This window comes from Dunckerocampus dactyliophorus, chromosome 9 (genome assembly GCF_027744805.1).
Source record: "Dunckerocampus dactyliophorus isolate RoL2022-P2 chromosome 9, RoL_Ddac_1.1, whole genome shotgun sequence".
NCBI lineage: Eukaryota > Metazoa > Chordata > Actinopteri > Syngnathiformes > Syngnathidae > Dunckerocampus > Dunckerocampus dactyliophorus.
In genome coordinates, this window is record NC_072827.1 from 12685414 (window position 1) to 12698418 (window position 13005).

The 13005-nt window shown below is 39.4% G+C and overlaps 1 protein-coding gene across 11 annotated transcripts in view; it reads left to right on the forward strand.

The window, feature by feature from the left end:
* Positions 1-13005, forward strand: part of stxbp5l (syntaxin binding protein 5L) — a 165006-nt gene that overhangs the window by 141760 nt on the left and 10241 nt on the right. For 6 of the 11 annotated variants that reach the window (XM_054788203.1, XM_054788208.1, XM_054788206.1 and 3 more), the window contains one exon: positions 10590-10829. In XM_054788203.1, the coding sequence (XP_054644178.1) occupies positions 10590-10829 (240 nt within the window). Of the gene's footprint in view, positions 1-8216; positions 8319-10589; positions 10830-13005 lie in introns of all 11 variants that reach the window. The other 5 variants (XM_054788200.1, XM_054788201.1, XM_054788204.1 and 2 more) reach the window with 1 other exon arrangement.

Consider the following 13005-nt stretch of genomic DNA (forward strand, 5'->3'; position numbering starts at 1 on the left):
GTATGAACAAAAGAAAGATTAGACTCCAGTCTTTCATCAGAAAAAAAAGGTTGTTTCTACCTTTATCCGTTCTTTAGTAATCAGCAATAGAACATAGGTAAGTTTCAGAAAAATACCAGTTCCCGATTCAAAAAGGGAGACAAACAGCTTTTTGTGAAAAGATACATTTCAGGCATAGCTTTCACTTTGACACAAAAATTTTTTGCTTTGCCAATATAAACAGCACAAAAAACGGGTTGTTTTGCATCAAAATAACAATTCATGTACAAATATAACACCAGGAACTATTTAAAATGTTCACATTTGGAACTGAAATATGTGTGTTCACGCGTGTGCGCGCCTGTGTGTGCGTGTGCATGCGTTAAAATTTCTCTACAATGCGCAACCTTCTGCACGCTACACTCCTCCATGTTCCCTCATTTCTTCCTCCCTGTCATGTGTCACTCTTCCATTGAAATGATCCCTACCGAGCTCTTATCGAATGCACTTCTGCCATCCTGTGGCCGTTTTTATGGCTTAAAAGTGCTCTGAAATGTTAATGCATTAGTGCAGAGTTGCATCATCACCGTCTTTTGTCTCACAGGGAAAAAAAAGCAAAAGACATATAAATACGTTGTTGGGATCGGGCGTTCGGGATTATAAAAACCTACAAATTCATCTTTGGTAATGAAAAAGTTAATATACTGCATGAGTCCAACTGTGCTCTTAATGTAGTTTTATCACAAAATGTCCTTGTTAGCAACTTGCTAATCCGTGGAAACAGGAATCGAAAGTCAGCTTTGTCGCCCATCAATGCATCAGCCGTTGACTCCGTCTAGCATTGTTTTCTGCATGCATATATAATTGTAAAACTATAAAGATGTATTTTGTGTTAACATTTTTGAGACTTCCAGTTCCTGTTTCCATGTATTAGCAAGCTGCAAAGACATTTTGTGATGAAAAATACATTCATTAAGAACACAGTTGGAATCACGCAGTGTATTAATAACACGACAAAACACTCCCTCATCATACGCTAACCGCAAGATGTGTGCGAACTGAGGCAAAATTTTTTAGGTCCCACTGTACAAATTGATGTATCATTTTTATTTCATTTCTTTCCGGATTTTTACATTCTGTCTCTCTCAGTTCCAATAAACCAAAAACGTTTTGAGCTGTCATATTTGTGTAAACGGGTAAACTTGCTAAATCCGATCCGATCAAATAAGGATTTTCTCCATTGTATATTATTATGTGTAATTGTGAGACTGTTTGCCAAGTGATATTGAATCTATTAAGCAAATCATGAGCATTTGCACGCTAGTTCTTGATTACCCCCGTTATTGCAACTGCGCTTTTCATGATTCTGCTTCAAATGGCTCTGCTAATATAATTAATAGCAAAAATATAAAGGTATAAATGACACTGTTGTTGCTGCTTACTATCACAACTCAGTATATTTCTCAATAACCACATTTTCTCTGTATGATCCCGAAGCAAAGAACTTATATCAAGTTGGGGTCAGCAACCTTCCCATGGTGTTAAACATAGCAACTGTTTAACGTCTGACGAAAGCTCACTGACATCCATTTCATTTCTTTTGTACTTTGCACGCAACTTTCTATTGAACTTCTATTTTGCCATAACCCCGGTGTGTCCATTTTCTGGGCACATTTCAAAAAGCCTCCTAGGGTGCAAGAATATTACAGAGATGAATAGAAAGACTTTAAATGTGATTTGCACCCTGGCATTTTGACATTTTCTCTCCCTGAACTGAGCTTAATGTATTCACATATTGACTTTGATCCACAGCATTTTGAATGAAGGTGACCCCAACAGGCTTTATTTGTGTGTGTGTGTGTGTGTGTGTTGCTTGCAGCTTTCATTATTTCCCTTTCATGTCAGTGAAAAACAAAAAGCACATTTAAAAATGGGCTGTCGAGCGCAAAGAAATGAATCTCCTAATGATATAATTTGGAGACATTTATGTCAGAAATTGCTTTTACAAAATGGGCGAATGTGACGTTGAGTGAAAGTAAGTAAATATAGCACTTACGGTGTCAGCAGACGCTAATAACAACGTCAAAGCCTCTTTCAGGACATGTTCTTGCGCCCTTCACCGCTGGAGGTGCCAGACAGTAACATCATGGAAGTGATGGTTGGAAAGTGCATGGAGCAGTTCTTTGTCTTTGTGGAGATCCATGCTGGATGGCTTTCAAGGGGAAATGGCAATGGAGATAAGGAAGGCGTTAGAGGCTAAATGAAGGTTGGAGAAGAACACTCTTTACCGGGGGTGCCCCTGGCCAAATTTAGGCCCTGAAATTATTTTATTTTATTTTTTTAAATGTTATAATATTATATTATTTATATGGTATTTTTAACATAATTTTTACATCATATTTCATTTTTAAATTTTACTTATTTTTTAAAATTGTCCCAACTTTGCCTCGGGCTGACTTGATGCTCTATGCACGGCAGCAATGCACATACCCCCCCTTTTGTGAAATTGAAGTAAATGAATATTCAATTCTGGTATTTCACTTGTTTTTGCCGTGATACTGTAGTTCAAGACCAAATACTTTTCTTTGTATTATGAGGCACATTACTGATAAACAGATACTACAGTAACTGTGACTTCAGTTTTCCAGTACTGCATGGATTCTATTACGCAGACATACACATTTTCCTGTCTGTACTCAACGTTTTCTAGGGCTGGGCGAAAACTCATATCCCGATATATTTAGGTTGAATATCGATATACGATATATATCCTGAAATTTTCAAAAATGAGTCTAGACAAAATCAAAGCCAGTGACGTTTTATTAGATAAATACTTAACATGACGGTGTCTGAAGTCAACTGTCTGACTTCCTTGTACATTTGTGCTAGAGCTTGTCATGCTAAATAATTGCGACTGCGAAGCTCACTGGACATTGCGAGTCCATTGTTTTCAGCCCTGTTTTTGAATCATTTTTTTTCCACTGTTGCAATGGGGACCATATCTTTAGCTATGTGATAGGACACCGCTTTCTGTTGTGGCAGGCGTCGTGCAGCCAGCGCGCAGCTTCACACGTTCCTCGTATTGGACTTTGTGCCAAGTTTTAAGGTGGCGAAAATGATTTTTTTATGCTCTGAATTCGAAGTACCTCCAAATGACCGAGCTACGACGGAGTATCAGGGCCACATTCTGACTAATTCTTCCATCGCAGACGCTGTCGCTTCAACTTCTGCTCCACCCGTCTTCCCTCCTCTTGAATGCACGGAGGGGGGCGGGCCACAAGCTCACACACAGTGCAGAGAGATGACGGAGATACAGAGCAAAACCAGTCTATATCCATATGAACAATATGGTTGTTTTTGTTATTGTGCTTAAAGTAAATACTGTATCTCCATAAAAATATCGATACATCACCCAGCCCTGCCATTTACCTTTCATAGTTTGAGCTCCTGAACTGATAGTTCCAAAAATGTCATGTTTAGCTACCTTGAAAGAACATGGAACAAGTTAAATGAGCATTTTGTTCTTCACAAAAAAGATTGGACAAAATATAAATCACGTTGTCATGCCATGAAAATGCAATATTTACTTTTTTTGATGTAACGGTTTGTAATATAACAATGCAATACAACAATAGGAGTGGGAAAATATTCCCTTCCTAACACATCTAAAGAAAGATCCAGAACAAAATATGAATAAAACTTAAATGTAAATCTACATTTTAATTAAAAAAATAAAAATAAAACAGAAGAGAAGATAAAACAAGTCACAACACTGTTACTGTATACTGTATTTACCTAAGCAGAATCCCAAATGTACACCTGTCTGAATGCGTGTAATAAGAAAACCATCCCGAAAATTCAACACTTCCTCTGGTGTCTATCATGTGTGAACAGCTGCAGGTCTGAGGGTTACTGTTACATGTGCACTATCTATCGCCACATTTAGCGGCGTTGTTTATCAGTCACGCTGCTTTACCACAGTGAAGAGCCAGCAGGATCACTGCAATAATTGAAGGTCAACAAGCAGTGGTAGAGAGGAGGCTGATGTTAATGAGGCCTGCATGCCAGGCGAGAAGACAGAAGAGGGGAAACGGCAGGGGAAGCCACGCTAACGTACTATGTCTATACCTTTGACTTTACATAAGCGGCAGCTCTATTAAATATTGAGCAAAATATCATCTGTCAAATCGTGCATGCCTCCCTTGGTTTGCAGTGAACATTTCACCGGGAATATAGAGGCAGGCACTACATTTTTCCCATAGAAAATAATGTAAATCCAATTAATTTATTTGAGACGCCCAAAAATATAAATAATAATACTCTCAGGTCTGGCTGTGGTCAGAGGTGTGGACCCCAAAGCAGAGGAGACACAATCCGGTATGTAACAAAGCTCTTTAATATCAAAAATGTCCTCACGGCGAGGTAACAATAATGACAACTAAGGAGGTAACAAGCAGTCCAAAAAGTACAACAAAAAAAATCCCAAAATGCACAAAAACAGAAAACACTTGCAGGAAAAAGATCGCAAGGGAAAAAGATACAACAGCAGGTACTCAACTAAAAATCACTGCCGAGGAAACTAGGAAGGGTCAGTCAGTTGAGGTAATTGCAGACAGGTGTGCGCTGGCAGCTCCGCCCCTGCCGGACCAGGTGCACTGCAACAAAAGGCAGACAGGCAGCAGCAAACAACACCACAGCACATGACAAATATGTTTGATAGAAAATAACAATGTAAAATAATACCTATATATGTGTATATAAAAATAATAATTAAAAAAATGTAAAACAGGGCAAATTAAAACAAATTCAGGGAAATAAAAAAAATCATATATAAATATTTTTATTTTAATTTTTTTATTTTAGTTTTTTATTTTTATTTCAAATAATTATAAATAAACATATGTATATAAAAATATACATATGTATGTGTGTGTGGATAAAAATAATCATATGAAAATTAAAAAGAGGGCAAATGAAAATGAAATTGATTAAATTGGACTAACATAACATTTATATGATTATGCATTTTTACTCATGTTAAGAGAAGCAGAGATTATTTGCCACTCACCTTCTGGTTAGCCCAATCCACCGTAAGCAGGCAGGGCTTGTTGCTTATTGTTATTGCTTACTGGCACTTGCAATTTTCTTTGGCCCCGTGTCGGGTTGTTTGTTTTGCACTCAATAAAAAAATGCATGAACAGCGAGTCAGCAACACGTATAGGGTGCTTTGTTTGGACACTCCATTTCACAGAACGATACAGTACAGGGCAAATGGACAAAAACCGAGGAAAAATGTTAGCAAATATTTTCAGCGAAAACCAAATCATGCCCCCAAAAAACGAGATTTGACTGTACTGTGTTTTAATAGCACAGAGTTGATGTAAATCAATGACTACTCGGCCAGATGCTGAAGAGGCTTTCAAAGCACAGTCAAGTCTCTACCCACACACACTCCTACATCCATGACTGCTAGATATAAATATGAAAGAAGGAGGCCCGCTATCTCTCATTCTAATATCACACATTATTCTTCTCAAACGCTGCCATTCTGCAAATGGAGGTGGATTTTTTCAAATGCATTCATTCAAGTAAATGAGAAAAAACAAGTATGTGTGTAATACCCTGTATTGGACAAGGAACTAAAGAAAGAATGAAGAATCAGTTGTCTGAAGGTGTGTAAAGAAGAAAAAACTCTTGTCTCACCTATTTAGATTGTCTAGCCTCTTTTATCACTTATGAGAGACTGCCTCGCCTGCCTCGAGTTCCCTTTAAGGGCCCACCCAAGGGTCCCTATGTCCTGTCAAGGTAGCAATGCGCCAGACTTTCATTAGCCAGTGGCTGTGTCACACAGCGTAAACGCACCCCAGCCACATATGACAAACCCAGACATCTGCCATCCCAGCTCACATTTAAAAAGGGTGTTTGGCTCGTACAGCAGTGTTGTCATGATACCAACATTTGACACCAGAACTGTATATGTGCATGACTTTAATGACCAAAACTGAGGTTGTCGTGCAAGTAGGGTTGCCAACGGCCTGAAAAAGAAGTCAGGGACATCTTGTTTGCAGGGCCGTCCAACCCAAATGTCTTCAATGCCCTCAACAATTTTTATACTACTTCACTCAAACCTGAATTTAAGATGTAATTAAATGCGTGTTTTGGAGTACACGTGAAACAAATTGTTGTCAATAATTATAATAATTTGTTTTTTAGTGCGAAATAACAAAATTAACAGAATAAAATAAATAACTGAAATCTGAAGATTTATTTGTTTCTCGATTACCAAAGGCTTTTTTGACACTGAATTTATGTAACCGAATTTTTTGCATTGGAATTTTGTGAATTCCATGTATGTTTATTATATTTTATGCTGAAAATGTAATTGGATAATTGGTAAGAATTGGTAAGCAAAATGCACGTGTTTTGAAATTCAGTTTACTAAAAATACGAAGTTGAAAAATTCAGTTTGATAAAATACATATTGGTGTTTCAAAATGTGCATGTACGCTTCCAGGAAATTAAGACTGAATCAGTAAATTGTGTCTCAGAGCCAGCCAATCAGGTGTACTGTACGGTAATACCACTTTTATTGCGGTTAATTGGTTCCAGACCCGACCATGGTAAGTGAATTTCCATGAAGTAGGATTCCTTCTTTATAAATGGAATATTTTCATAGTTAAAGCATAGAGAACCTCTTTACAACCTTCTAAATGTTTTTTACAACATTATCAGAGCCCTTTCGACATGAAATTACACCCCAAAAGTCACCTTTACACTCATATTATCCAACATAGAAGACATAATCAGAGACAATAACACATTTAAGACAAAAAAATAGTCATGCTCACGTGTGTTGCTGTAAATGTGTTCCGATGCTAGGGGAGCTGCGTGGGAGGGCGGACAGAAAGTGACATTGGGGGTTCATAGTTGAGTTTAACAGTATAGGCCGTGTTAGGAATTATTGCTCCTGTTGTGAGATCATTCAAACCTGCAATAAAAGTCTGTTGTTTTGGCAATCAAGTCTGGTGCTCGATTGCCACCTGACACCTAGTGACCAGTGTAGAAGACTACATATCATCACGTCTTCTGAATGCCTTATATTTGTATTTTAGTTCATTTAGCCATTTTTATGTTTGAAAATGCTTAATTTAGACGAAAAAATACATAAACTTTGCTTAAATATGCATTTTATAAAAAACTAATAACAGGCCGTAGTCAACCACGAAACCGCATGATTTATTACTTAATATAATTTTTGAAAAGCAGTAATAGAGTGAAGCCGCGAAATTCAATGCGCAAAGTGGTGAGGGATTACTGTGAAGTGCATAGTCACGTGACACGGGTCTTTCAAAACCCGTAAGTGTATGTGTGCGTTTTGAAATTATTTGCACAGAACTTTTGTTTTTATAAACTGAATTTTCAAGTTATTATAATTAGAATTATGAAATTATTTTTGAACAAACAACATTTTTAAGCACATGCATTTTGCTTCAGGAAAAAAAATCAGTTCACAAAACTGAAACACAAAAAAATTCTGTTACATAAATTCTGAGTCTCGAAAAATCTTTGGTAATAAAGAAACAAATGACTCTTCATGCAGACGCGCATACCGTTACACTACCAAGAGCACTGGTGAATTCTTCCCTTTTATTTTCTCATTGGTGACAGTACAGGACAGGGCTGGGAAGAAGTTTCCTGTAATCATTCATAATAAAGCGCCCTGTCAACCATTAATTCCACTGACATTTAACAAACTATGAATGATTCTCATGGTAATAACGGACTGTACTGAAAATGCGTCTCTTTTCAATTCAATACGTGAGAATTGTGTTTTTCAAGGGACGGTTGGCAACCCTCCATGCAACTCTCCTGTTTAAGTGTCTGAATGTGCATGCGAGATGGCACAGCGTGACTACTGTATGTATGCAACATCGTTACAAGTGTGGCAACACATTTAGTCGAGCAGATGGTGCTGAAATTGTGTTGAGAGTGAGGTCGCTAGTGTCTCCTCCTATCTAATGTTATTATTTTTAAAGAAGTCACTCCAAACTCAGCTTCAACTTTCTTTTTTTTTTTCCTTTTCTGTCATCCTCTGGCACAACTGTTCATCTGTGCGTCTTGTGCGTTTTGGACGGGATGGCTGCGCTTGTTTGTACGTGTGTTGCGTGTGTGTTGTGTGGGCCGTTTGGGGTGGGTGGGCTTTGTCTTATGGGATTCATGTTGTGGGGTACGGTTAGGTTATGCATCCAGGAGGGCAATGCTCCAGCAGTTACATGGAGTCACAATGTACTCTCACGACGAACACCACACCGCCACCCCCTACTGCTGGAGTGACAGAGGTAAGGGGGCTTCGGCCACTAATGCATCAACTACTGTCCTGCTTATTGATGAAAACGTCAGTCCTTCTTTCAGTATGTCAGTCCGTTCGTCCGTTTGTTCCATCGACAACGTGCTTAGAAGTGATTCCTTCTCTGAGGGGGCATGTGGTGGTGTTGTCCTTCTTGTATGTGTTTTGTAGCACACAGTACATGTCGGCACACAGCCTTTGTGCAGTACAGTAGATCCCCGCCTTTCACGGGGGGTTGCGGTCCAGGACCAAAAGCAAATGGCGAAAAACTACGAGTAACTGATACACACATAAAAATGTCTATTGCTGACCCACTTCCAAACATTCCTGCGAGCAACTTTCTCCTCCGATTTTGGATAAATATTTGCAATTAAAGTGACTGTTGTAATTATTAGATTAGATTGAGCTGCAGAACCCTCCCCTTCTCTCTTTAATTGCCATTGTTCACTCACGACACAATCCAGGTTTAAGCCCAAAATATGCCTCACATGCATTTAAAGTATAAAATATATCGGTATTCACCACCAATGAATCATAATATAAGATGATTGATTTTATGGAATCGGATGGAATCGGAGTCACGATGTAGCTTAGCTTTTAGCCTGGTCGTCGCTAGCGCTAGAGCAGGGGCGGCAAAACTTTTTCCACCCAGGGTCGCATACTGAAAAATCAAAGGATGTATATATATATATATATATATATATATATATATATATATATATATATATATATATATATATATATATAGGGCAAAGTTTGGATTTTAAACCTACATAACCTACATTTAATAATAAAAAGTTTCATTTAAAAACTGCATTTTGTGTTGTCAGTTGTGTTGTCAAATATTTAAGTGTGACAAACATGCAAAAAAAGAAATCAGGAAGGGCTTTTGCTTTTTAGCTTATATTTATTTCTACAATATGGCGCGGGCCAATAAAAAATTATACACGGGCCACAAATGGCACCCAGGCCAAACTTTGGACACCCCTGCACTAGAGGCTAGCAAGCTAGCAAGTTTTGAGGCATGACTGTCGAAGTTCATGCTTCCGTAGCCAAACACACTTTCGCGTCTCACAGCACACAAGTATGGTGCATTCAAGGAACAAAGTGCAACATTTCAATGCTTGACGAAAAAACATTATCAGCGAACCCTAAAGACAGAAACACCTAAAAATTGTGGGTATCTAACATTTTACCTGTATTACAACATATTTATAAATGATTACCGACTTAAGTTTGAAAAAAAATTTGCCATAGCAAAAGTCACAACAAAGCAAAGAAGAGTGCAAAAGTTAGCAAATATGAAGACTTATATACTGCAGTATGTTCGTTTTATATGGTTGTCGCTTTAGTTGCCATTGTTTACTGCTACACCGGTAGCTAAATTGCGAGTCAGAGGAAAAAAAGAGTTGTCATTGCTCAGGGTCAGGAAAACAATGCCCCGAGCGTTTTGGTGGAGAATTTCACATCAAGCGTCCAAAGAGCTATAAATGTATCAAGACATAATTCAGCCTTTATCTCCAATGAGATGTGTTTTCTGCAGAAAAAAACTTGCCTATTTCCGGAGAAAAAAATTAAACCGATAATTTTTGGACCAAAAATTTGCAAATTTGTTTGACCGTGAATGCTGAATCCCGAATGTGCGGGGATCCACTGTATAGTTCTACTCCCCTCTCGTTTTTTTTTAGCCTGCGTTACCCAGAATAGCTGCAAAGAAATGGCACATTTCTCAAAGTGGTTTGATCTTGATACAGCATGCGTCCACTCGGCTTTGCACCATCTGTAGTTGTTGTTACATAAACTCGCTCACTGAGGCTGGGGAAGCAGTACTGCACGTTGCCTGACTCTAAATAATTCACCAGTGCTGTAATACAGAAATACTTTTCTGATGGATACACAGTAGTGCTCACAAAGATACACTGTGTGCTCTATTTTGTGTATGGCTGTGCACTAAATGAATTTATTATTGCAGTGTTTTGTTGCTGTGTAGTGATCATGAGCAGAATAAAAGTGAAAGTCTCCCCGCTCTTTGTTAAACACAGGATTGTGTGAGTGTACATGTGTGCGTAATCACTGATCACTTTATTTCTCAATGATCTTGACCTTTCATTGTGTTAAGTCTTGTCTTCACGCTCCTATTCTTCTCCTCCAATCTGCCATCTCTCACTGCATTTTTCTCATTGGAATCATCTTACACCTCTCCCCTCTTTCGCTGTGTCTGTGTGTGTTGTTGTTGTCTTTGCGGCGGCCGCCATCAATGCAGAGAGTCGCGAAAACTCCTTCAGCCGCTCCCGCAGCTCCAGTGTCTCCAGCATCGACCGGGACACCAAAGAGGCAATCACCACACTGCAATTTGGGGAGTCTTACGGGCGAAAGAGTGACGCACTGCCTACACCGTGTCTATGGGTGGGCACCAGCCTTGGTGTCATCTTAGTCATCCCCATGTCCATTCCCACTGACCAGGATGAGAGGATGGAGGAGCCTGTCACCATTGGTCCCAGTGGTAAGTCCTACTCATTTATCTACCAAGTTAAAAAAATGTCTATTTTTGTTACAGTGCTCGCGCCTCCCCATCCAAACCCTCCTGCTAGCTGACGTTATTATATACAGTGGTGTGAAAAAGTGTTTACCCCCTTGATGATTTCTTATTTATTTGCATGTTTGTCACACTTAAATGTTTCAGATCATCAAACACATTTAAATATTAGTCAATGACCACACAGCTGAACACAAAATGCAGTTTTTAAATAAAACTTTTTATTTTTAAGGAAGAAAGAAAAATCCAAACCTACATGGCCCTGTGTGAAAAAGTGATTGCCCCCTAAACCTAATAACTGGTTGGGCCACCCTTAGCAGCAACAATTGCAATCTAGCATTTGCGATAACTTGCAATGAGTCTCTTACAGCGCTGTGGAGGAATTTTGGCCCACTCATCATTTATGAGAAAACTCACAACAAGCTTGTCAAGCCTTTGGAAATCACAGGAGGCCAATGTCAATGTACGTCAATGTAACAGTTTGACTCACGGTGTCATCTTACAATGAACGCTAAAATCATCACACAGCAACTTAATACTCAAACGGTAGCTAGTAAATATACAAGACAAGTACCAATACGAGTAAAAAAATAACAAACAACAGCTATTTTAACTTCTACCCATAGTACATTACTCCCAGCAGAGCAGTTCATTGGCCAACGGCTGCCATGGGTGCCGGGCCACCAGAGGGGCACCCGAGGGAGCTAATGAGCAGAATAAAACAACAACAGACATAAACAACAGAATAAAACAACCAAGGCAAGACATGAGAGATAAGAAAAATAAGAAAATAGAATAAGTAAATAAATACGGAACAGATCACGTCAAATTTGTAGTGCAATAATACATAATAAATAATAGTAATACATAATAAGGTAATAAGCCCAGTCCTGTGTTTGTTTCATCGCTCCCCCTATGTTGTGTTGAAAATCCGCATGGCGTGGGGGAGGAATAATCTACTCAGTCTATCAGTGGGCAGTAATCGGCCACTGAAACTGCTCTTCTGTCGGGAGATGATGCTGTGTATAGGATGATGCTGGTTGTCCATGATGGGAAGGAGCCTCCCCAGTGTCCTTTGCTCTGCCACAGATGTCAGGCTGTCCAGCTCAGTGCCAATGACAGAGCCTGCCTTCCTGACCAGTTTGTCCAGGCGTGTGGCATCCTTCTTCTTGAGGCTGCTCACCCAGCACACTACTGTATGCAGGAGGACACTAGCTACCACAGTCTGGTAGAAGATCTGTAGTGGCAGTCTGTAGTACAGACGGCTCTGCCCTTTCCTGCACAGAGCACCTATGTTGGAAGTCCATTCCAGTTTATCATCCAGATGCACTCCCAGGTATTTGTAGGTGTGAACCACCTCCACATGGTCACCTTTAATGAAAACAGGTTCGGGGCGTGTCCTGTTTCTCCTAACGTCCACCACCATTTCCCTGGTCTTGGTGGTGTTGAGGTGCAGGTGGTTTGTGTCGCACCAGTTGACGAAGTCCTGGATCAGTTTTCTGGACTGATCGTCCTGGATGACACAATGGCGGTGTCATCCGGTTAAAATGTGTAAACAAAGATGCCAGAAAGTCAAATGAGATTGAAATATGAGCCATCACACACGCTGGCATAGATAGGCTTAGCCTGCGACAAGCTGTCTCCAGTTGACTACATAGTTTACGGACTATTTTTCATTCTCTCGATAATGAGAAACAAAGTGAACGTCAACACAAGACTGGTCGTGTACTGGTCACACCACACTCAAGTGCCAACAGGGCAGACAGGCCATTCCGGTGCATGTTTATCAAAATAAAGCACAGTTAAACACTTTTATGATATTTTAAATAGTTTTCAAACTAATTGTGGTCGATAGTCCCAGTATAAATTCTCTGACCCAAACAAAACACAATTTAGGGGCCACACATAGGTGGCTTAGACTGTAGTTTCCCCTAAATCTTACTTCTTCATCTTACCAAGACATGCGGGGCATGTCTATGTCTCCAAATTTGGAGAAACACTTTTGGGAAGCAACTTTTCTGCTCCAGAAAGAACTTGACTGACTGAACATCAAGCATTTTAGAAATGAAATCGAACAGAGATTGTGAGGCAGGCACTCTTGTCCGACATGAATGACCTTTGACTGCACAAAAATACCCACAGA